We start from the raw sequence: 25,424 nt of genomic DNA on the forward strand, positions 1-25,424 counted from the left end.
TTGGTGGGGTCTGATCACTCCCCCCATGTTTATTTTTTTTGTAATAAATATTATTGTTGCCGTTTTTAAAGAAAAAAAAAACCCTGTTTCTTTAAATGCTCTCCCTCCCTCCCCCCAGCCAGCCAATCATAGCGATCAGCTCTCATAGGCTTCACCCTATGAGAGCCGATCGCTCTCTTGTCCCCCAGGGGGACAGCGGTGTCACAGGGCTGTCCCCAGTGCAGTGCTGCTGCTGATCGCAGCGCTGCACCATGTAAATAGACGGCGATCACGCCGTCTAACAGTCTTCCGAGCAGCAATAGCCGCTCGGAGACTGAAGGCGGGGCGGGGCTCCACCCCCCAAGCAGGAGATGAGTGCGCAGCATGCGCGCGATCTCCTGCAAAACAGAGCCCCAGGACTTTACGCCAATCGGCGTTAGGCGGTCCTGGGGCTGCCGCCGCGGCCACGCCCATCGGCGTGACGCGGCCGGCAAGAGGTTAAACAATTATTGCACACTCTCTGTAAATCCAATAAACTTCATTTCACTTCTCAAATATCACTGTGTGTGTCTCCTATATCATATATTTAACTGACATTTTTTATCTTAACAACCAACGATTTGTACAGGAAAATCATGACCATTAACAAGGTTGCCCAAACTTTTGCATCCCACTGTATGTGTATAGAATCACATTTCTGAATATTTACTGTTGCCATCCCCGTGCTATAAAGGTGAACTATAGAAACTTCCTTTGATGTTCCCGCAGAGAAAAGCAACATCAATGGACAGCAATAAGACCAAACGGACCAAGACAAGAAAACCCAGGGTCACTGGGCACAGCACTACACGCTTTAGGCCTGTGGCTGAAACAATGATGAACCATTGTTTTTGCCAAGGAAAATCTGCACATACATGGCTAAACATTCATACTGCATTTCCATTTGCTGAAGGCCAATCATGCTGATCATAGATTTAGCAGTCAGGTGCAGACCTATAATGCTGGTAATACACAATGAGTTTTTTTGGCAGACAGATGGCTCGATAGTTAATTTTGGACAGGTCTGATTTCAATTGTTTTTCTGATCAATTTTCTCATAGAAGTGAAGGGAAATTGATTGGGAAAACGATGAGAAAATCGATTGGCCAGTAAATGTGCCAAAAAAATCTGCCACTTCGAGCCTTATGCTTCATACACACTTGAGATAAAAGTCTTTGGAAAAGGCAAGATCACAGACCAATCTTACCACCCTTCATGTAGTATGAGAGCCATACTCTACACAGTCTATTCTATGGAGCTGCACTCCCCGTCAAATAAAATCTTTGCAAGATGCTGCACACACAGATGCCCGTACACACTCAAAAGATCATTATCTGCAAAAGATCTGTTCCTGCAAAATATCCATTCCTGCAAAATGCATTATAATCTATGAGATCTGCAGATCATCATACACACTTGGTTTAACAGACTTCATCTGCATATCTGGCAATCATCTGCAGATCTGAAAATCCACCCTGTTGAATCTGATCTGCAGATGATTGTCTGTTAAACCAAGTGTGTATGATGATCTGCAGATCTCATAGACTATAATGCATTTTGCAGGAATGGATATTTTGCAGGAACAGATCTTTTGCAGATAATGATCTTTTGAGTGTGTACGGGCATCTGTGTGTGCAGCATCTTGCAAAGATTTTATTTGACGGGGAGTGCAGCTCCATAGAATAGACTGTGTAGAGTATGGCTCTCATACTACATGAAGGGTGGTAAGATTGGTCTGTGATCTTGCCTTTTCCAAAGACTTTTATCTCAAGTGTGTATGAAGCATAAGGCTCGAAGTGGCAGACCAAGGAAAATCTTGAAGAGTTCACGTCCACTTTAAAATGAAATAAATATAACAGCCTCGATATCCTCCTCACTACAGTTTCCCTTTAAATACTTCCCTCACAGGAATAGGCAATTCTGATCAAAATGTGCAATATGCATCATATCTTTGCTCCACAGGTTTAAAGTTCAATTCCTTCACGGTTATTATACTGTATATGGAGCCTCAGGGGGGAGGTCACAAAGCATGCATCAATTGATTTTTACTGACCAGTCATGGATATTACATTGTGTAATACAGTGGAATGCGAAAGTTTGGGCAATCTTGTTAATCGTCATGATTTTCCTGTATAAATCTTTGGTTGTTACGATAAAAAATGTCAGTTAATTATATATCATATAGGAGACACACACAGTGATATTCTGAAGTGAAATGAAGTTTATTGGATTTACAGAAAGTGCACAATAATTGTTTAAACGAAATTAGGCAGGTACATAAATTTGGGCACTGTTATTATTGATTCCAAAACCTCTAAAACTAATTATTGGAACTCAAATTGGCTTGGTAAGCTCAGTGACCCCTGACCTACATACACAGGTGAAGCCAATTATGAGAGCGTATTTAAGGGAGTCAATTTGTAAGTTTTCCTCCTCTTTTAATTTTCTCTGAAGGAGTAGCAACATGGGGGTTGCTACTCTCAAATTACCTGAAGACAAAGATTGTTCACCATGATGGTGAGACAGTTTTCTGTATCCTTCCCCTAAACCATGATGGTTTAGGGGAAGGATACAGAAAGCTGTCTCAGAGATTTCAGCTGTCTGTTTTCACAGTTAGGAACATATTGAGGAAATGGAAGACCATAGGCTCAGTTCAAGTTAGGGCTCGAAGTGGCAGACCAAGAAAAATCTTGCATAGACAGAAGCGACGAATGGTGAGAAGTCAGGGTCAACTTACAGACCAGCACCAAAGACCTACAACATCATCTTGCTACAGATGAAGTCATTGTGCATCGTTCAACCATTTGATGCACTTTACACAAGGAGATGCTATATGCAGAGGAAGCTTTTTCTCTGCGCACAGCACAAACAGAGCCGTTTGAGGTATGCTAAAGCACATTTGGACAAGCCAGCTTCATTTTGGAATAAGGTGCTGTGGACTGATGAAACTAAAATTTAGTTATTTGGGCATAACAAGGGGAGTTATGCATGGAGGAAAAAGAACACAGCATTCCAAGAAAAACACCTGCTACCTACAGTAAAATATGGTGGTGGTTCCATCATGCTGTGGGGCTGTGTGGCCATCACCATCAGTAGTAGAAATAGCTCTTTATTAAAGTAGTAAGATCATCATCCCCTCAGCGACAGCTCCGCTGTTTCGGTCCTCAGACCTTCCTCAAGCTGGATAGATAAAGAGCTATTTCTACTACTGATGGTGCTGACTTGATTGGAGGTAAAGTTGGTTGAAGTGCCTACTTGTGCAGAGGCACTGCAGGTCAAAGCACATCAGACTTCCACTCCGTGGGTGCTCGCTTAGCACTGAATTGGGCTGTGTGGCCATTGCAGGGACTGGGAATCTTGTAAAAGTTGAGGGACGTATGGATTCCACTCAGTATCAGCAGATTCTGGAGAGCAATGTCCAGGAACCAGTGATAAAGCTGAAGTTGCACCGGTGTGGGATCTATCAACAAGACAACAACCCTAAACACTGCTCAAAATCCACTAAGGCCTTCATGCAGAGGAACAAGTACTATGTTCTGGAATAGCCATCTCAGTCCCCAGACCTGAATATAATTGAAAATCTGTGGTGTGAGTTAACCACTTAACGACCGCCTAACGCCGACAGGCGGCGGCTGTCGGCGTTAGGCGGTCGTTAGGTGGTTAACTCACACCACAGATTTTCAATTATGTTCAGGTCTGGGGACTGAGATGGCTATTCCAGAACATAGTACTTGTTCCTCTGCATGAAGGCCTTAGTGGATTTTGAGCAGTGTTTAGGGTTGTTGTCTTGTTGATGGATCCCACACCGGTGCAGCTTCAGCTTTATCACTGGTTCCTGGACATTGCTCTCCAGAATCTGGCGGCGGCTGGTCGTAAGTGGATTTCCATGGAAACGGCCGCTTGTGCAAGTGGCCATTCCATGTCAGTTCACGGAGGGTGTCTCGGTGAATAGCCTGCGAGCCGCCCATGGGAAGGAGGGCGGAATAGCACTGCGGAGGGGGGCTTCGAGGAGCCCCCCCCCTTCCCGCCAAACACATATAGCCAGCTGCGATCAGACCCCCCCAGCAGGACATCCCCCTAGTGGGGAAAAAAAGGGGGGGGGGGAGGGGGAGTCTGATCGCCCTGCCTAAAAGCTGATCTGTGCTGTGGGCTGGAGAGCCCACCCAGCACAGATCACAAAAATGTGGCCCGGTCCTTAAGTGGTTCAAGAGAGTTGTCCATGCTCAGAAGCCATCTAACCTAAATGAACTAGAGATGTTTTGTAATGAGGAATGGTCCAAAATACCTTCAACCAGAATCCAGACTCTCATTGGAACCTACAGGAAGCGTTTAGAGCAGTGGTTCCCAACCTTTTTGGAGTCGTGACACATCAAACCAAACGTTCAGATCTCCGTGACACGTAGACTATATGTATGTAATGAGAGACAGCGTTTCCCCACTAAATGCACATAAGAGACAGTTTCACCAGTAAATGCAGGTAATGAGAGACAGCGTTTCCCTAGTAAATGCACATAATAAGAGACAGCTTTTCACCAGTAAATGCACATAATAAGAGACCTCTTTTCACCAGTAAATGCACATAATAAGAGACCGCTTTTCACCAGTAAATGCACATAATGACAAACAGCCAGTTGTCCCCAGTATATGTAGCCAGGGATAAATGTGCCCAGTATATGTAGCCAGGGGTATGTGCCCAGTATATGTAGGCAGGTGTATATGTAGCCAGAGGTATATGTGCCCAGTATATGTAGCCAGGTGTATATGTCCCCAGTATATGTAGCCAGGGGTATATGTGCCCAGTATATGTAGCCAGAGGTATATATGCCCAGTATATGTAGCCAGAGGTATATATGCCCAGTATATGTAGCCAGAGGTATATATGCCCAGTAGATGTAGCCAGAGGTATATGTGCCCAGTATATGTAGCCAGAGGTATATGTGCCCAGTATATGTAGCCAGAGGTATATGTGCCCAGTATATGTAGGCAGGTGTATATGTCCCCAGTATATGTAGGCAGGGGTATATGTCCCCAGTATATGTAGGCAGGGGTATATGTCCCCAGTATATGTAGGCAGGAGTATATGTCCCCAGTATATGTAGGCAGGGGTATATGTCCCCAGTATATGTAGGCAGGGGTATATGTCCCCAGTATATGTAGGCAGGTGTATATGTCCCCGGTATATGTAGCCAGGGGGTATATGTCCCCAGTATATGTAGTCAGGAGTATATGTCCCCAGTATATGTAGGCAGGTGTATATGTCCCCGGTATATGTAGCCAGAGGTATATGTGCCCAGTATATGTAGTCAGGAGTATATGTCCCCAGTATATGTAGGCAGGGGTATATGTCCCCGGAATATATGTAGCCAGGGGGTACATGTGCCCAGTATATGTAGTCAGGAGTATATGTCCCCAGTATATGTAGGCAGGGGTATATGTCCCCAGTATATGTAGGCAGGGATATATGTCCCCAGTATATGTAGCCAGAGGTATATGTGCCCAGTATATGTAGTCAGGAGTATATGTCCCCAGTATATGTAGGCAGGTGTATATGTCCCCAGTATATGTAGGCAGGTGTATATGTCCCCAGTATATGTAGGCAGGTGTATATGTCCCCAGTATATGTAGGCAGGGGTATATGTCCCCAGTATATATAGGCAGGGGTATATGTCCCCAGTATATGTAGGCAGGGGTATATGTCCCCAGTATATGTAGGCAGGGGTATATGTCCCCAGTATATGTAGGCAGGGGTATATGTCCCCAGTATATGCAGGCAGGTGTATATGTCCCCGGTATATGTAGCCAGAGGTATATGTGCCCAGTATATGTAGTCAGGAGTATATGTCCCCAGTATATGTAGGCAGGGGTATATGTCCCTGGGATATATGTAGCCAGGGGGTATATGTCCCCAGTATATGTAGTCAGGAGTATATGTCCCCAGTATATGTAGGCAGGGGTATATGTCCCCAGTATATGTAGGCAGGGGTATATGTCCCCAGTATATGTAGCCAGAGGTATATGTGCCCAGTATATGTAGTCAGGAGTATATGTCCCCAGTATATGTAGGCAGGTGTATATGTCCCCAGTATATGTAGGCAGGTGTATATGTCCCCAGTATATGTAGGCAGGTGTATATGTCCCCAGTATATGTAGGCAGGGGTATATGTCCCCAGTATATGTAGGCAGGGCTTTATGTCCCCAGTATATGTAGGCAGGGGTATATGTCCCCAGTATATGTAGGCAGGTGTATATGTCCCCGGTATATGTAGCCAGAGGTATATGTGCCCAGTATATGTAGTCAGGAGTATATGTCCCCAGTATATGTAGGCAGGAGTATATGTCCCCAGTATATGTAGGCAGGGGTATATGTCCCCAGTATATGTAGCCAGAGGTATATGTGCCCAGTATATGTAGTCAGGAGTATATGTCCCCAGTATATGTAGGCAGGTGTATATGTCCCCAGTATATGTAGGCAGGTGTATATGTCCCCATTATATGTAGGCAGGTGTATATGTCCCCAGTATATGTAGGCAGGTGTATATGTCCCCAGTATATGTAGGCAGGTGTATATGTCCCCAGTATATGTAGGCAGGTGTATATGTCCCCAGTATATGTAGGCAGGGGTATATGTCCCCAGTATATGTAGGCAGGAGTATATGTCCCCAGTATATGTAGGCAGGGGTATATGTCCCCAGTATATGTAGGCAGGGGTATATGTCCCCAGTATATGTAGGCAGGTGTATATGTCCCAGGTATATGTAGCCAGAGGTATATGTGCCCAGTATATGTAGTCAGGAGTATATGTCCCCAGTATATGTAGGCAGGGGTATATGTCCCCGTGATATATGTAGCCAGGGGGTATATGTCCCCAGTATATGTAGTCAGGAGTATATGTCCCCAGTATATGTAGGCAGGGGTATATGTCCCCAGTATATCTAGGCAGGGGTATATGTCCCCAGTATATGTAGCCAGAGGTATATGTGCCCAGTATATGTAGTCAGGAGTATATGTCCCCAGTATATGTAGGCAGGTGTATATGTCCCCAGTATATGTAGGCAGGTGTATATGTCCCCAGTATATGTAGGCAGGTGTATATGTCCCCAGTATATGTAGGCAGGTGTATATGTCCCCAGTATATGTAGGCAGGTGTATATGTCCCCAGTATATGTAGGCAGGGGTATATGTCCCCAGTATATGTAGGCAGGGGTATATGTCCCCAGTATATGTAGGCAGGGCTTTATGTCCCCAGTATATGTAGGCAGGGGTATATGTCCCCAGTATATGTAGGCAGGTGTATATGTCCCCGGTATATGTAGCCAGAGGTATATGTGCCCAGTATATGTAGCCAGGGATATATGTGCCCAGTATATTGTAGCCAGGTGCCCCCCAGGAGGAGAGAGCGAGGGAAGGAGAGCAGCACCTCAGGGTGCTCTCCCTCCCTCGCTCTCTCCTCCGGAATGAAGTGCGGTGGCTGGCAGAGGGGCGGAACTTACCTTCCGTGTCCTCCGTCTGGTCTCGTCGCCGGCGCGGGATGATTTGCCACTACTCTGGCCTGATCCAGACCAGAGCAGCGGCTGCGGCACCAGAACTTCCGGCCGGCGCATGGAGCGACACGGAAGGTAAGTCCCGCCCGCTGCCAAACGCCGCCGCACACACAGATCGGAGGGGAGAGCGAGGGAGGCAGAGCACCCTAAGGTGAGAGAAGGGGGGGAGATGGCCCCCTTCTCCGCCGCTGCCCACAGCTTTACCTCCACTGCGCTGCTTCCCTCCGAGAGAGCCGCGACACATACCCGAAGCTGCCGCGACACATGTATGTGTCGCGGCACATGGGTTGGGAACCACTGGTTTAGAGGCTGTAATTTCTGCAAAATGAAGATCTACTAAATATTGATTTCATTTCTTTTTTGTAGCTTTTATGCACCTGCCTAATTTTGTTTAACCTCGAGGACTGCAGTGCTAAACCCCCCTAGTGACCAGGCCATTTTTAATCAAATTGGCCACTGCAGCTTTAAGGCCAAGCTGCAGGGCCGCACAACATAGCACACAAGTGATTACCCCCCCCCCCCCCCCTCCCTTTTCTCCCCACCAACAGAGCTCTCTGTTATAATAATAATCCGAACATTTGTATAGCGCTTTTCTCCTGTCGGACTCAAAGCGCTCAAGAGCTGCAGCCACTGGGACAGGCTCAAGAGGCCACCCTGCAGTGTTAGGGAGTCTTGCCTCGAACTCCTTACTGAATAGGTACTTGACCTAGCCAGGATTCGAACCCTGGTCTCCCATGTCAAAGGCAGAGCCCTTAATCAGTACACTAACCACCCACTGTTGGTGGGGTCTGATCACTCCCCCCATGTTTATTTTTTTTGTAATAAATATTATTGTTGCCGTTTTTAAAGAAAAAAAAAACCCTGTTTCTTTAAATGCTCTCCCTCCCTCCCCCCAGCCAGCCAATCATAGCGATCAGCTCTCATAGGCTTCACCCTATGAGAGCCGATCGCTCTCTTGTCCCCCAGGGGGACAGCGGTGTCACAGGGCTGTCCCCAGTGCAGTGCTGCTGCTGATCGCAGCGCTGCACCATGTAAATAGACGGCGATCACGCCGTCTAACAGTCTTCCGAGCAGCAATAGCCGCTCGGAGACTGAAGGCGGGGCGGGGCTCCACCCCCCAAGCAGGAGATGAGTGCGCAGCATGCGCGCGATCTCCTGCAAAACAGAGCCCCAGGACTTTACGCCAATCGGCGTTAGGCGGTCCTGGGGCTGCCGTCGCGGCCACGCCCATCGGCGTGACGCGGCCGGCAAGAGGTTAAACAATTATTGCACACTCTCTGTAAATCCAATAAACTTCATTTCACTTCTCAAATATCACTGTGTGTGTCTCCTATATCATATATTTAACTGACATTTTTTATCTTAACAACCAACGATTTGTACAGGAAAATCATGACCATTAACAAGGTTGCCCAAACTTTTGCATCCCACTGTATGTGTATAGAATCACATTTCTGAATATTTACTGTTGCCATCCCCGTGCTATAAAGGTGAACTATAGAAACTTCCTTTGATGTTCCCGCAGAGAAAAGCAACATCAATGGACAGCAATAAGACCAAACGGACCAAGACAAGAAAACCCAGGGTCACTGGGCACAGCACTACACGCTTTAGGCCTGTGGCTGAAACAATGATGAACCATTGTTTTTGCCAAGGAAAATCTGCACATACATGGCTAAACATTCATACTGCATTTCCATTTGCTGAAGGCCAATCATGCTTATCATAGATTTAGCAGTCAGGTGCAGACCTATAATGCTGGTAATACACAATGAGTTTTTTTGGCAGACAGATGGCTCGATAGTTAATTTTGGACAGGTCTGATTTCAATTGTTTTTCTGATCAATTTTCTCATAGAAGTGAAGGGAAATTGATTGGGAAAACGATGAGAAAATCGATTGGCCAGTAAATGTGCCAAAAAAAACTCTTTGTGTATTCATTCCCAAGGTAAAGCAAGCTATATGGGTTGCAGAACCATTAACGTTCCTTAGCGGTAATCCCGAGTGTAGCTCGGGCTGGCCGCTGGGAGCTCAATGCAGAGTATAACGTGCAGCGGGTGTTTTTACTCACCTCCCGGGTATCCAGACGTCTGTAACCGTTCTCCTTCCTATCCTTCGAGGCTCTGAATCACACTGGTGCAATCATCGTCATTGATCTCACCACAGAGTTACAGCGCCACCCGGAGGACGGATGTAAAATTGCAGCGCTGGGGCCCAGGAAGGCGAGTGAGAGCAGGGGCTGCTGCAGAAACTCCGGCAGCATGATTTTTTCCTGATTTTAGTTAATAATCATACCGCCAGGAAGGTTAAAGTAACAGAACAATTTACTCAATCTCTGTTATACTCTGTCTTACCTCAGATGACGGGTCTGTAGAGTCTACATAAACCTCTTTCAGCCGTGATAAAAGTTCATCATCCTTCTTGTAAACGTTTTCCTTGATTTCAGGGTGACCTAACAAAAAAACATATATACAATATATTATGTAGTGGATGGTTTACAGATAACATATTAGTCATTGCTATCTTCTGTGTTAATAAACCACTAAGGGTCCTATTTATAAAGCAGTCATCCAGCTTCCTGCAGAAGACTGCAAAGAAAACAGATCACAGTGTTCTCCCCAGAAATGTTTCCAGCCGGGTGGCATGAAAAAGTGGCCGGGTGGGGTAAGATGCGAGAATTCAGGGCCGGATCTTCTCTGCACAACTCTGCTTACAGCAGAGGAGGAAAGTGAGTCAATGACAGCCAGGTGCTCACAAAAATTAGCTAGGTGGAACACCCAGCTAAAAGAGCCTGGGGAGAACACTGGATCAGTCTATTTACAAAAGATGACTTTTTGTAAGTTAAGAACCTTGCTGCAATGAGCTCTGATGTTCTTCTCCTGACTGCCAACTCCCAATGCCTGGTTATGTTCATGTGACATTGCAATTGTCATGTCACCTAGCCAACCAATTAACCGCCTCCCGTCCGCCTAACGCAGGATGTCGGCGGTAGCACGACTCTCTCAGTTCTCAGAGATGACATATGGCGTCATCTCGCCAGCGACGAGATGTGACAGGAACTTGCATGAGCGTGCTCTTGTCATTCAGCACTGGGGACTCCAGCGATCACAGCTGGCAGGCTGTTTTTTTTTTAGTATTTCATGTAAATACATGTATATAGCACTGACATCTTACGCAGCGCTGCACAGAGACCTAAGTGACCGAGTCTTGTCACTTAACTGTCCCTCGGAGGGGCTCACAATCTAATCCCTACCATAGACATATGTAGTGTTTGTATTGAAGTCTAGGGCCAATCAAAGGGGAAGCCAATTAACTTATCTGTATGTGTTTTTTTTTTTATTTCCTTTTTTCAAAATTAAAATAATAAATAATAAAACTAGCAGCAGCAATCAAATAGTACCAAAAGAAAGCTCTATCTGTGAAAAGAAAAGGAAGTAAAATTAATTTGGGTACCCATTAGGGCAGCCCCCTCCTTCAACATCTTCAAGAAGGCCCTCAAAACTCACCTTTTCACTCTGGCCTACTACCCCTCAGAAGTGCTCTAAACCCACAGCTGAACTCTGGTCCCCTACCTTTCGTGTCCCTACCTCTCCCTCTAGATTGTAAGCCTTTGGGCAGGGTCCTCCTCCTTTTCTGTCCTACCTCCATTACTGTAAACCCATGGTATGCATTTGAGTGAACCTAACTTGCCTAATCTCCATGCTCCCATCCAGTGACTAAGCATTACATTGTGCTCATACTGTGCTGCATGATCTGGTCTTTCTTGTATACCTGTATTGTCATATTGCTGTATGTCACCCCTAAATATTGTCTGCAACCTAAACTAATGTCCAGCGCTGCGTAATATGTTGGCGCTTTATAAATACAATAAATAAATAATAAATAAATTAAAGTTGTGAAGTGCAGAGTTGTAAAAAATGGCCTGGCCACTAGGGGGGTATAAACCTCTAGTGCAGGAGTAGGGAACCTATGGCTCGGGAGCCAGGTGTGGCTCTTTCGATGGCTACATCTGGCTCACATACAAATCAGTAGGGGTTGATTCACTAAGCTACACTGCTCAAGCAGCACAGCTTAGTGTGGCAGTGCAAATAAAATTTTCAAAGTAGGCACGCTACTGCTGTAGCATGCACTACTAACTCGCACTAACTGCACTAATTCACGCTACCCCAAAACAAACGGCTGCTCCAATTGTCCCACTCTGGACCCTGTCAGGTCCAGTAACTTTGTAGGACGAGATCCCCGCACTTTGACTGGCCCAATAGGCTGCCTGTCACTTGACAGGCAGCCTATTGGGATAAAGTGCGGGGATCTCGTTCTACAAAGTGAATGAACCCCCAAGTCAGCTAGCTAATTGTACAAGCTGTTAGTCGGTATTTCTCCTGTCTAGGAAATTACTGATGTTGCTGAAACCCAAGAGAAGCTGAAGATGTGTCGGACACTTCTGCTCCCCGGCGGATCAACTGTATGCACATCACCATGACAACAGGGACGTGAGCTCTCTGCTGCTCATGTGCACTGTCCCAGTTTGAAACATACTGTATGGCTCTCACAGAATTGCATAAAATATGTGGGGTTTATGGCTCTCTCAGCCAAAAAGGTTCCTGACCCCCGCTCTTTACTGAAGGAAATGGCTGTAATTGGTGCCTTCTGATCACAAGATACTCTGTAGCCCCATAGACTTTAATAATGCCTGTCACCTAAAAGGTCGCAAAAGCTGTTGTTGCTTCACTAGTGACGTGCCTTATCACTTATTTATTAATAAGATGCCAAGGTACAGTCCCTTTTCCCACATTATGCACCCCCCCCCCCCCAAAAAAAAAAAAGGTTGTACCTTAAAGTACCCCTGAACTGAGAGGGATATGGAGGCTGCCATAATTATTTCCTTTTAAACAATACCAGTTGCGTGGCAGTCGTGCTGATCTGTTTGGCTGCAGCAGTGTCTGAATCATACACCTGAGGGAAGCATGCAGCTAATCCAGTCCAAGTTCAGTCGGAGTACCTAAACTGCATGCTTGTTCAGGGTCTATGGCTAGAGGTATTAGATCAGCAGGACAGCCAGGCAATATGAATTGTTTAAAAAGAAATAAATATGTCACCCTCCATATCCCTCTCAGTTCAGGTGTACTTTAAAATGGACCTGAACTCTTACATAGGACAGAAGGAAACAGAGAAATGCACCCTGTATGTATTTAGAGAGTTTAGCCTATCTAATTCCCCCTCATTTGTGACAAATCAGCACCGTAATTTGATCTCTCAGCTGTGTCAGCTCAGGAATCTCCTCTGCCATGGCAGAGCAGCCAATTTGTAAACACATGATGTTATAAGTCTGCTTCCATGAAAGCAGGAAGTGGACACACCGCAGATTTATTGCAGGATTTGTATCAGCTGTAACAAATAAATATATTTTTTTTAAGTTATTCTGCTATGGCGTATTTTTGAGAGCAGAGAAGAAGTTCCAAGTTCAGGTCTGCTTTAAGAAAAAAATTAAGTGATAAAAAGATAGAGACCATCTTTGTTTTTGCCTGTCTGTTTGGCTGATCGGCTGCCTTCAACCCAGAACAAACATGCAAATCTTCTGTCCTAACTTCACTGCCTGCATGGGTTGCAAGTGTGAGACTCAGCTTCTGCTCATGCCAGTAGTTCACCATGGTGGCCAGGCAAATTATATTATTAAGGCCTTCTTAATCCTAACATTAGTAAAAGTGTATTGGGCTTAATCTGACTTATTCAGCACTGCCCTGCAATACTCACTGCTCCTCGTCAAGGAAGATGTACACACCACTAAGTAGCAGAAAGGGGTATTGAAAAACAGGGATGTTCTGAATCATTTAGCCCTGCATTTGTGATTTTAGGTTTAGTCATGCTTTAAAAGGTATTTTCCAACTTCTCAATTGACATCTCCTCCTTGTAACAAGCAAGTTATTCCTGAAAAAAGTAGCAGCAATAGACTATTGTACCGTGTTAGCCATCAGTAAAAGCAAGAAGGGTTCTTTTCCGTTAGCCAGGAGCAACCACTAGGTGGCACTAAAACTGTTAGCCGGGCGCAACTGAGCTAAGTGATGTAGAATGTAATCTCAGAGTTAGGCCTCGTTTCCACTATCGCGAATCCGCATGCGTCTTGCGTATGCGGATTCGCATAGACAATATAAGTGAATGGGCCTGTTTCCACTTATGCGTCTGCGGGAGCGTTTTATTGTGCGGAGAAAATCTGCACGGAACACCCTGCAGAATTCGCCTGCGTGTGGAATGCAGGCGAATCGCACACAATATATTTAATAGGGAAATCGCATGCGTTTTCCCCATGCGTTTTTTGCCACGAATTCGCATAGGTACCAATGTAAATTCACACAGGCAGTGACATGGTTAAAATCGCATATACCCTCACCTATAAAACGAATGCGGAATCGCATCCGCATGCGATTTCATCAGCGGTGGAATCCAGGCGATTCCGCACCGCAATAGTGGAAACGAGCCCTTACATCTTTCCCTACTATCCATGGCGGCCTGGAGGGGGATTACATTCTACATTACTTAGTGCCACTTAGTGGATGCGCCCGGCTAACGGAATAGTGCCGCAAGAAATTTTGAATCAGAAATATACCATTTATTGGCTAACTTAAAAGAATAAGAGTTAAGCCTCGTTCACATCAGGGCTGTTTCTTTGCGCTTTTCACAGCGCATTGCCCTGTGCATTCTGCAAGGTATTGATTTTCCCATGTAAATAAGCCTGGTTCACATCTATGCACTGCACTGAGCTGCATTACAAAAACATAGGGTTGCATGCATTTCTGTGCGTTGAGCTGTAAAGTGCATATCAATGCAAGTGAATGGGTCTGCTTTTTAAGCGCATAGAAGCGCATGCAAGCGCACAGAAACACGTGTTTTACCCCTAATTGAAAAAAAAGATTTTCATATGAAAATATTGCTTTATTGACAACTGCTACTGCTAAACGCACTGAAACGCGCACTAAAGCTTGTATTTTTTTTTTATCATGTGTGTACACATTTCTCAATGCACCTAATGTGAACGAGGCCTTAGCAAGTTTTCAGCTTTGCAGCCTTCAATCCTGTTTGCTTGCAAGATGTTGGAACAGACAGCTGTCTGTCCCAACATCTTGAAAGCAAACGGGATTGAAGTCTGGCGAAGGATGCAAAGCCAAATTTGGTCAGATCAATGGACCTATGTAGGTCCCCAGACACAGATTTAAAGAGACACTGAAGCGGAAAAATATATATGATATAATGAATTGGTTGCGTACTATGAATAATTACTAGTAAATTATCAGCAAAGAAAATATTCTCATATTTTTATTTTTAGGTATATAGTGTGTTTTCTTACATTGCATCATTCTCTAATATGTGCAGATTACACAACACTCTGCATTCAAAATGATTCTTTCAGAGCAGTCTGTGAACTAATGACTTCTCCTCTGGCAGATTAAAAAGAAAACTGTTCACTTACAGTTGAGATAATAAAAGTCAGAAGACAGCCCTCTCCACGATTTTGAAAGTCGTAGAGATTAATGGCTTTTTTGCATAGAGATAACCAACTGGAGTTTCTTAACTCTTCCTGTAGATGGCGCTGTAGCAAGACGCCGCGGCACACAGGGCTCCGGCTCTTTTTCTTCTACTGCCCTTCTCCCCCGTTATCCACTCGTCTTTCTGGGCGGGATGGATCCCTCTCCACCAGGGGACACAGGCATGCCAGGCGCCAGCAGTCACGAGCAGCCGCTCGTTTTAAGATAGGGCCGCCACCCACGTGGCTGGCCGCGGATCCCCATGATGCCCATCTCCTGCCCCTCTCTCCAGCAGCAGCCGCCGCTGCCAGCAAACCAGGACGCCCAGCTACCACGACTGGGACACAGGCAGGCCGGGAGCCGAACACCTGAAGCCGGTCACGGGAAGCCGCTCGGTCTGAGATCGGGCCGCCACCCACGTGGCTGGCCGCGGACCCTGTGCACGCCGCTCCTGCTCCTCCCTCCAGCGAGCCACCGCCGCTGCCAGCGACACCGGCAGGCCAGGCGCAGAGGAGGACAGATACAGGGGAGAATGGGAGTCCGCTGCACGGAGGATGGATTCCTCTCCACCGGGGGACACAGGCATGCCAGGCTCCAGCAGTCACGAGCAGCCGCTCGTTTTAAGATAGGGCCGCCACCCACGTGGCTGGCCGCGGATCCCCATGATGCCCATCTCCTGCCCCTCTCTCCAGCAGCAGCCGCCGCTGCCAGAAAACCAGGACGCCCAGCTACCACGACTGGGACACAGGCAGGCCGGGATTCGAACACCTGAAGCCGGTCATGGGAAGCCGCTCGGTCTGACCCACGTGGCTGGCCGCGGACCCTGTGCACGCCGCTCCTGCTCCTCCCTCCAGCGAGCCACCGCCGCTGCCAGCGACACCGGCAGGCCAGGCGCCAGCGACCACGAGGGGCTGCTCGTTTTGGATCGCCTCCCCTCCATACTCCACTCCCCAGTGGGAGCCGCTCCGCTTGGGCAGCCATGGAGGAGGCAGCCGCTGCTGAGCCTACCGCGGGAGCCGCCGCTGCCTCCAAAACAGGTAACGGGTCTGGGAGCCGCAAACAGGTGGTCCAGGCTGCCGCTGTCACCCTGCCGGGACACATCTGCTGGGTCAGGGGGGCTGTAGGGAAGCATAGCAGCGGACAATCACATTCATCATCAGCCCCCTTCGGATCATCTGCTGGGGGGGAATGGGGGGGCGCAGGCCAGGGGCTAATTTTTGCAAATCTGCTTCGGGAGCTGTGGGGCTGGGACTGTTAAGGACCATGTGGACTGTTTAACAACCATGGGGACGAAGGGTCTCTATGTCTCTCTCACTATATGTGGGGGGTCTGGAGGGCTGCAGGCCAGAGAGCGCCGCTCAGATTGTGGCTGGCAGCTCCACTCGACATAGCTTTTGGACAGACCCCTCTGGTCTTTCTTGTCTTTCTCTTGTCAATGTGTTCTATGTGCAATGTGTTCTATGTAAGGTATGCTCTGAGGAATGCTTAATGTGTGTCTACTGTATTGTTTTATTAACTTGTGTAATGCATAACATATGTTTACTGTACCATCACCGACCCTGATTGTGCCAAAAATAATTCCGGGTACAACTCACTGTTGTACTTGGCGAAATAAAGTGATTCTGTTCTGTGATTCTGTACTGGAAACGATTACACTGATGTATCTGATCTTAATGTTTTATTTCTTAGCTGTGCTACACATACAAATCATAATATCATAATTTTTTTTCCGCTTCAGTGTCTTTAAAGATGCTTTTTGTTAGGGTTCTCTTCTCTCTTTATTGCTGCTGTGTACATGGAATCTTATAAAAAAATCTCTGAATTTCTAACTGGGGTTTCCTATTGATCTATGCAATGGGATTACTGAGTTGCTAAGTTAATAAAGTACTTGGATATTTCAATTATTTTGTGGAACAAGGCTTCTGCAGCTAAAAACTGTATTGAATACATTTGATCACTATCACATGATCAGAAGCAGTTTAGTTGAGGGAGTTATTACCAGACTCCATAGAAAAGGCTGCTGCTGTTTGATTTCCATCACCCAACTTTTCAGAATGTAAGGTCAGGCCTGGATTAACTCCCTAAGGAAGTTGTAGCATATAGCAATAAAAGTACTGATTCAAGATCTTCCTTCACTTGTCCTAGTTATAGGCTCACAGAAAACAGGAAGTGGGCACATCTACCTAGATGGAGCCACAAAAGGTAGTACAAACTGGAAGGCTGCACTAACCTTTCCCACACTATCCAAAGCTAAAATAAACAACATTTCATTTAACTTCAAAATTAGTACAGCACTTAAGGAAGTTAAACGTCTAACATGTAGGTGCATGGATTTCAGATGGAGCCTGAATATAAAGGGCATCTGGTAAACTGAAGAATTTAATCTGACACAAGTAATTTGCATACAGGGGTACATTCCATACGTTTCACTAATTAGTAGTAACCTTCACGACACGCTTCACATTGATGTTTGTGGACTCCAACTCCCAGAAAGCTTCTGTTCCTAAGTACTTCCGGTGCCATGTCAGGCAGAACTAATATACCCTTCCAAGGACAACGTGCTGTTATGCATTCATACTAGCACAGCGTGTAAACAGCTGTAACTCCCTGCAGTGTGCGACCCCCGGGCTGTCAGCAGAAGCTGTGCCCCCCATTTGGCACACGGCCTATGCTATGGAAGGAGGACATGCATACACAGGCTCACTCACTGGAGATGAGCTCCTCCACTTTCTCCTTAGTCTGCGGGTGCAGCGGCGCGGCGGCCAGCTTCTCCTTCCCGATTAGCCGGTGAGCTCTGCTCTCCACATTAAAGTTCATGATGCCTCTGACCAGGTTGGAGCCCATGTCTGGCGGCGGTACAGCTAGCTGCGCACAAGGGACATGACACACACGGCGATACACACTGCGCGATTCTACCGGCTGTCCTCCGATTGGCCGAGATTTGTGACAACTTCCTGCGCCAGCCATACCCAGTCCCTGACACTGGGCGGCCCAATGCATTGGCTTTGCCTCTTGTTGATGCAGATACTGATAGCAGAAACATTGCAACTGTTTACAGTCTGGATATAAAGAAGCTGGAAGCACAATCAGTCTATAGTTTTATGTGTGTTTGTTTTTTTTGCACACCATAGGAGGGATCACACTTGTGTCTGTGGGAAACACAGATAATTATTTGCAAATGTTTGAACGCAGGCAGTGCAGTAGCCAGTGAATTTCAAAGAGTGCCCACATTAGTGTCCGCGTAAAATACTGCCCATTTTACTCAGACAATTGTTTGCATTTTGCGCATGTATTCTCGTTTATCTGCCACCATAGACTGCCGTCACCTACTAGCAGTCTATGAAAATCGTACGTGCGTTGTGATTTAGTTTGACAAGGAATCTGTTTTTTTTAAAACACCTGGCAGAAAAATGGCGGCATTGCAAACGAACACACAAGTTTATATAAAGTTTGAGTTAGTGTGAGTTGTAGAAATGGAGCCATTATCTTTGATGGCTAGTTCACTCCAAAAATCGGTAAGCGTCAGAGATGGATTAAGTTGTAATGGGACCCTTTGCAAGGTAGAACATTTGGGGCCCCGTTATGGCGGAGTAGTGTTTTTCGGCGCTGCTAGATTTGGGCGCAGCCAGTGCCGCCATAGACTATAATAGGAATCAGTCTATAGCGGCGTTCAGTGAGTAACGTCGGCGCCGTCAGAGGACGGAGCCGAGGTTGCTTAAAAATCACAATAATTTGGCCTCCAGCAATAGCTGGAAGCCGAATTATTTCATTCCCTACCATCCATGGCGGCCTGGACTTGTGCAGAAGCAGGATCAGCCTTATACCGGCTGTATCCTGCACCCAAGTCTACCCGCGCCGATTTCAAATGTACTCCCGTTATGGTCCTTTAGGTAAACTGAAGTGGAAAGAGGTCAAAGAAGGTGTCAAGTAAGCCCCTTGACGTGCAATAGGCCCTAAGCACCTGCCTAGGTTGCCTGGTGAATGAGCCTTCTCTGCTAAGCGTAATCACAAACACTTACCACTTTTTGTAGCAATTTTCAGTAGTGATTCATGGTCTGAGCCTGCCGATTTTCTAATTATGCCTACCGATTTTGCAGCATTTGTGTTTAACAATGTTGTAGTTCTTGTGGCAAAACAGGAAGTACACTTTGACCTGGAAGTGAAATGCTTTTGGCAAAAAAAAAAAGCATTGAAAATCACTATGATCAGCGATTTTTTTTTTTTTTTTTTTTTTTTTTTTTTTTTTTTTACCAGTAAAGCAATTTTAAATTATTTTTGTATACTTTGCTTTGAGGTGTAATTGCATTCAAAATGCTGCAGGACCCACATTTACTTGTGACAAAAAAAAAAAAATCACTGCTGATGTGATCTAGCGGCCATACAAACACACTAGCCAAACACTTTTTGAAATGCTGGCGCTTAAGTGATCAAAAGTGTTCTTGGTGTGAACCAGCTCTCACTCCACATGACATCTGGGGCCATATGCAATTAACTTTTTCTCCTGGGTTTTCTCCTATGAGATAATTTTTATCTTCGATTTATATTAATTCTGAGTAATTCTGATTCTGATTCTATTAACTTTTTAGCACTTTGCAATGGAAAAAGTACCAAAAACTTGGTGAAAAAGTACCTTTAAAATTATTTTGAGTATTTTGTTTGCTTACTGGTGGTTTAAAATGCAGTTTATTGACAAGTTTGAACATTTCACCTAGGAGAAAACTCAGGTGAAAAAATGAATTGCATATGGGCTCTGATGCTAAACCATGCTCCTGTGACTAGTACGCCACCTATATGAATTTTTTTGTGAATACTAGTTTCTCATGCAGAGATTAATGTTTTATAAGGAATCGGTAATCTACCAAACTTCTTCCAACATTGATAGCAATGTCTGTGAATTCAGCGCATTGTCCTTTAAAAGGAAACCAAGCAGTGAGACCTATGGAAGCTACCATATTTATTTACTTTTAAACAATACCAGTTGACTGTCGGGGCTTGTTCACACTACAAGAGCTTTTCTAAGCGCTTTGTGATTTTAAAAGCTCTTGCTAATGTTAGCCTATGTGTGTGTGCACACTGGAGTGATGTGATTTTGTAAAAATCCCCCCATGGCATTACATTAGCAAGAGCTTTTAAAATCACTAGCGTTTAAAAAGCTCTTGTAGTGTGAATCAGCCCTCAGGCTTTCTGGTCAGTAGGTTCTAAATCGCACACCTGAAACGAGTATGCAGCTAATCTTGTCAGATTTGCCATTGACATCTTATAGGCATGCTTGTTCAGGATTATGCTAGGTACACACCATACAATTTTGTATTAGATAGATGGTTCGATAGATAATTTCAGACATGTCCAATCTTATTTTCGATCATTTTTCTGATCGATTTCTCACATAAGTGAATGGAAATAGATAAAAAAAGATAACAGAATCGAGAGAGGCAGAGGGTCAGCAGGACAGCCAGGCAATGTGCATTATTTAAAAGGCAATAAACATGTCAGCCTCCCTATCCATCTCACCTTGGGTTCCCCTTTAAAACAGTTCTAGTAGCAGTGACTATGGCTTGGACAATTTGCAAAACCCAGGCTATATCACATAAGATACATAATTTTCAGGATCTAAAGAACAGGCTAGTCCTGTTAAATGTGTCCACTGATTTCTACAGCTTGCAGTGTATTATTTTGCTTTTATTCTTTTAGTCTGGTTGAAGGATGTTGCTCTCTAGATGTAATGAAATGTGTTCTAGAAAATGTAGAGAAAACAAAATCATTAGACATAATTCTTTCTGTGCTGTTGAGAGAGAAGGGGGCTTTCAGAGCCTTCAAATCAACTATGCTAGTTGGTAGGCCTGTTTTTAAGGGGCTGTGGGTTGGGTCACCACCTGGGGAGCAGCAATGGAGGGGAGCAGGGGCAGAGTGCAGCAGAGGGGTGAAGCTTAATTTCCTCACCGGGACTCAAGCATGGCTCATCTTCTTCCTCCTAGGCATCCCATCTCTTTGGTAACAGCCCTGCTAATGATCACGTGACGCTTATGTGACCACAGGCACATGGGATGCCCAGGAGGAAGAAGATAAGCCATGTGTGCATCCACGAGAGGTGAGCTGCTTCTGCCCTCCCTGCATATACTGGAAGAGGACTGGGGCTGCAGCGAGGGACTGAAACAGCTACTAGAGGCTGAAAGAAGCTCCAGGTGAGTAAGCATAGATTTTACTTCTTACCTCGGGAGGCCTCTTTCATGCAGGATGATGAAGGTGGTGAATGTGCCACCTGGTGGCTGTTCTTATGCACTGGCCAGCCACTTACTAGATAGAGCTTGGCAAGGGCGGTGGAGAAGCATACCAAACATTTGGTTCAAAAAAGTGCTTTTAAGTTTCTCACCTTAAGGTTTAAGAGCCCATATAAGAACAAACTGTGCCTGTTCAGCAGCACGGGCAGGGCTGGTTTAAGGGGGCCCTGGGGAAAACTGAAGTGTGGGGGGTCCTCCTGCCTGAGATGCAACCGCCCCCCCCCCCCTGCGGTGGCCATCAGATGACTGCTCTCGGGGTCCCTGCGAGTGTAATAGTTACTGCAATTATCTGTCCCGGCAGGCAGCAGGGCAGCGGCTGCACACAATCCATGCACTCTGAAGCACGCTGTCTCCCTCCTTCTCTATGACTCTGCGTGTGTTTACACATAACATGCCGGGTCATTGAGAAGGAGGGAGACATCCCTCTGGTTCACTTTAAGCAACGTGGATGCAAATTTGCATCAGCATGTGTGCCACATCCATTTTAGAAACAGACATGGCACACCAGTGGAAACCTGCTCTAAGATATCTGTTCCACTGATGCTACAGTCCTCACTGCCCAGGAAGAAGTCAGGCCATGAATAGTGTGAGCTCTGATGCAATTTGTTAATTGAGTTCCTAATGATTCATAATTTTGAAAGCATCCTTGATCAATCTGACTAAAGAATTTTTGGATACTTGTAATCCTTTGCTGGGTCGAGAGGCAAGAATCAAAAACTGACTGGACCGACTGATTTGAAGTATTGCGAATGATAAAACACTGATCCACTTCCAGAGACTCTCTGACCAGATCCAGGATTTTACCTCCACAGATGAGGAGAGGAAACTCTACATCCTACTGGGGGAGGAGGAAACAACTGTGCAAATAGCTGCCCGATATGTCACAGCCTGCCACCAACTGAGAGGAACATGATACCACATGGACTGTATACCCCCAATACCCCTCTATGGACTGTATATCCTAGCCCCCCATATTGTCCCTTACATCCTCCACACACTTATGGACTATATACCCCAACCCTCTATATCCTTCCCTTATTCCCACAACCCCATCCCCATGTTAATGCTTTGTTTTGCTGTGGCAATGCTAAATGTATTTGGTCCTGCCAATAAAGCTTTTTTGGATTTGGTATGGGATACAGTTTTTTAGCACAACACTATAGGAAGACATACTAGAATAGGTACAAAGATGGGCAACTAAATTATTAAAGAAGGATGGAAGGCCTCACTTACCAAGAAAGGTTGGACAAATTTAGCTTGAAGTAAAGATGCCGGAGGGTTGATCTGATTAACATGTATTAATACATCAGAGTATAATACAAAAAAAAAAAAAAAGCTTGGCAGATGAGCTATTGGTCCCTAGGCTTGTACAAAGGACAAGGGGACACGATCTGCATATGGAGGGAAAAAAAGTTTTTTTGCCATCTATTTACAAAAGGGTTCTTTTAGAGCAGTGGTGCTCAACCTTTTTTGGCCCGAGGGCCGAACTTCAAATCAAGAAAAATCTCGAGGGCCGGAACACATGCATACAAAATTTCGATGAAAAACTTTTAACGTTTTTCTAGTAACGCCAACTCCAACACCATGTTGGAAATGGAAAGAAAACGACAATATAAGAATTGTTGTACTCACCATTTGTTGCACATTTTCTTAATGAGAAGTTTGCGGCTGTCTTTCAGAAACCAATTTCTGGATATTTGGCTCCAAATTTGTAACATTTATTCTTAATACATAATGAAGGTGATCATCTGTGATGCGAGAACGTGAGCCAGTTTTTGCCCTTTTTATCACTGAGAAAGTTTGCTCACAGTGATGAAAGTTTGCTCAAGTGCTGGCAAAAGTTGTGACCATTTTCAGGCCGTGTTTCCGCAAATTTGGAAAGTCCTGCAGTGGTAGTTCCGCATAAAATTCAGGTAGCAACTTTTCTCTAAAGTTGTCCTGCAGCAGCTGAGGAGGCTGTCAGCTCTGCTGAGGAGGAACAGAGGCCTAATTACCCACACATGGCCTGTAGTGTGCTGGCTGAGGAGGCTGTCAGCTCTGCTGAGGAGGAACAGAGGCCTCATTACCCACACGTGGCCTGTAGTGTGCTGGCTGAGGAGGTTGTCAGCTCTCTGCTAAGGAGGAACGGAGGCCTAATTACCCGCGGCCTGTAGTGTGCTGGCTGAGGGAGCTGTCAGCTCCATGTGGGGCTGAGGGGGCTGTCACAGCATGTGCCCCGGTGTCTGCCCGCGGTGTCCTGCGGAGGGGGAGAGGATCGGGTGGTATTGCGTCTCGTGCATACACCAGCGTGTGCTCCGTATTCAGCCCTGGGTAGCGCTGGGATAGTTAGAAAGCCTTACTCATTGGTTACTGCAGGAACCTTCCTCCAATAGGAATCAGCCTAATTCCTATTGGAGGAAGGTTCCTGCAGTAACCAATGAGTGAGGCTTTCTAACTATCCCAGCGCTACCCGGGGCTGAATACGGAGCACACGCTGGTGTATGCGTGGGACGCAATACCTGCCAATACTACGCAATACCACGCGATCCTATCCCCCTCTGCAGGACACCGCGGGCAGACACTGCGCGGGCCACAGAAACTGGCTTCGCGGGCCACAAATGGCCCGCGGGCCGTAGGTTGAGCACGCCTGTTTTAGAGTAAGAGTGGTTAAAATGTGGAATATTTTACCACAGGAAGTAGTTATGGCAAATTCTATATCTGCATGTAAAGGAGGTTTGGATGCTTTCCTTGCAATGAAGGACATGGCTATGTAATTACCAGGAGAGTTGATCCAGGTGTTTTATCTGACTGTCACCGCGAGCCGGGAAGGAATTTTTTCCCCATAAAAGTGAATTGGTTCAATCCTTTTAACGGTTTTCTTTGGGGTTTGTTTGCCTTCCTCGCCACCAACTGGGATATGTGAAGGTGCAGGTCAGAAATGTACCTAATTTTTACTTTATTTTTTCTCCTGGTTAAACTTGATGGACAGATGTTTTTTTTTTTTTAACCAAACAAACTATGTAACCTCAAGGATGCAAGTTATTTATATTAACAAAGAAGCTTTTTACACACCAAAACATGGGTATAAAGTGTGTGTGGGGGGGGGGAGGGAATTCAGTTAATATCCACGTGCTAACATATCTGCAGGACCCCCTATTCAGCAGTCTTCGTGTCTCCCTCGTTCCATTGCTGCATCCCTTGGAAAACTGTCGACTGCTGGTGGGTGCGCAGTAGCACAGATCCGATCGGGCTCATTTTTTGCCTGAGTGGGCCCATGCTCAGGGCCGGTGCTGCGATAGAGGCAAAGGGGGCAATTGCCCCAAGGACCCGACCTCTGCAGGAGCCCCGCACTGCAACGCCGACCCTGTCAAATGCTGCGCTCCCCTCACAGTCAGTATCAGTCCCCGGGTCACTGCGAGTGTAATGGCTGCGGCAATTATCTGTCTAGGAGGGCAGCGGCTGCACAATCCATGCACTCTGAGGCATGATGTCTCCCTCCTTCTCTATGACTCGGCATGTTATGTGTAAACACACACAGAGTCATAGAGGAGGGAAACCTCATGCCTCAGAGTGCATGGATTGTGCAGCTGCTGCCCACCTGCCTTTTTCTTTCCTCCATATGCAGATCACGTCCCCTTGTCCTTTCTACAAGCCTAGGGACCAATAGCTCATCTGCCAAGCTTTTTTTTTTGTATTACCCTCTGATGTATTAATACATGTTAATCAGATCAACCCCATCATTATTTCAAGCTAAATTTGTCCAACCTTTCTTGGTAAGTGAGACCTTCCATCCTTCTTTAATAATTTAGTTGCCCATCTTTGTACCTCTTCTAGTATGTCTTCCTATAGTGTTGTGCTAAAAACTGTATCCCATACTCCAGTAGATCAGTGTTTCATCATCAAGTGGATCAGTGTTTTATCATTCGCAATACTTCAAATCAGTCGGTCCAGTCAGTCTTTGATTCTTGCCTCTCGACCCAGCGAAGGATTACAAGTATCCACAAATTCTTTAGTCATATTGATCAAGGATGCTTTCAAAATTATGAATCATTAGGAACTTAATTAACAAATTGCATCAGAGCTCACACTATC

At 45.8% G+C, this 25,424-nt stretch overlaps 2 protein-coding genes across 4 annotated transcripts in view; one reads left to right on the forward strand and one right to left on the reverse strand.

The window, feature by feature from the left end:
- Positions 1 to 18,000, reverse strand: part of NDUFAF4 (NADH:ubiquinone oxidoreductase complex assembly factor 4) — a 36,579-nt gene extending 18,579 nt beyond the window's left edge. The window contains exons 1-2 of one of the 2 annotated variants that reach the window (XM_068231206.1): positions 17,784 to 18,000; positions 9,913 to 10,010 (exon numbers count right to left, since the gene is read on the reverse strand). In XM_068231206.1, coding sequence (XP_068087307.1) covers positions 9,913 to 10,010; positions 17,784 to 17,919 — 234 coding nt within the window. In that variant the 5' untranslated portion in view covers positions 17,920 to 18,000. Of the gene's footprint in view, positions 1 to 9,912; positions 10,011 to 17,519; positions 17,614 to 17,783 lie in introns of those variants that run through there. The other variant, XM_068231207.1, reaches the window with a different exon arrangement.
- Positions 1 to 25,424, forward strand: part of KLHL32 (kelch like family member 32) — a 494,024-nt gene that overhangs the window by 96,599 nt on the left and 372,001 nt on the right. The window lies entirely within an intron of this gene.

Source organism: Hyperolius riggenbachi, chromosome 4, assembly GCF_040937935.1.
Source record: "Hyperolius riggenbachi isolate aHypRig1 chromosome 4, aHypRig1.pri, whole genome shotgun sequence".
NCBI classification, from domain to species: Eukaryota; Metazoa; Chordata; class Amphibia; order Anura; family Hyperoliidae; genus Hyperolius; species Hyperolius riggenbachi.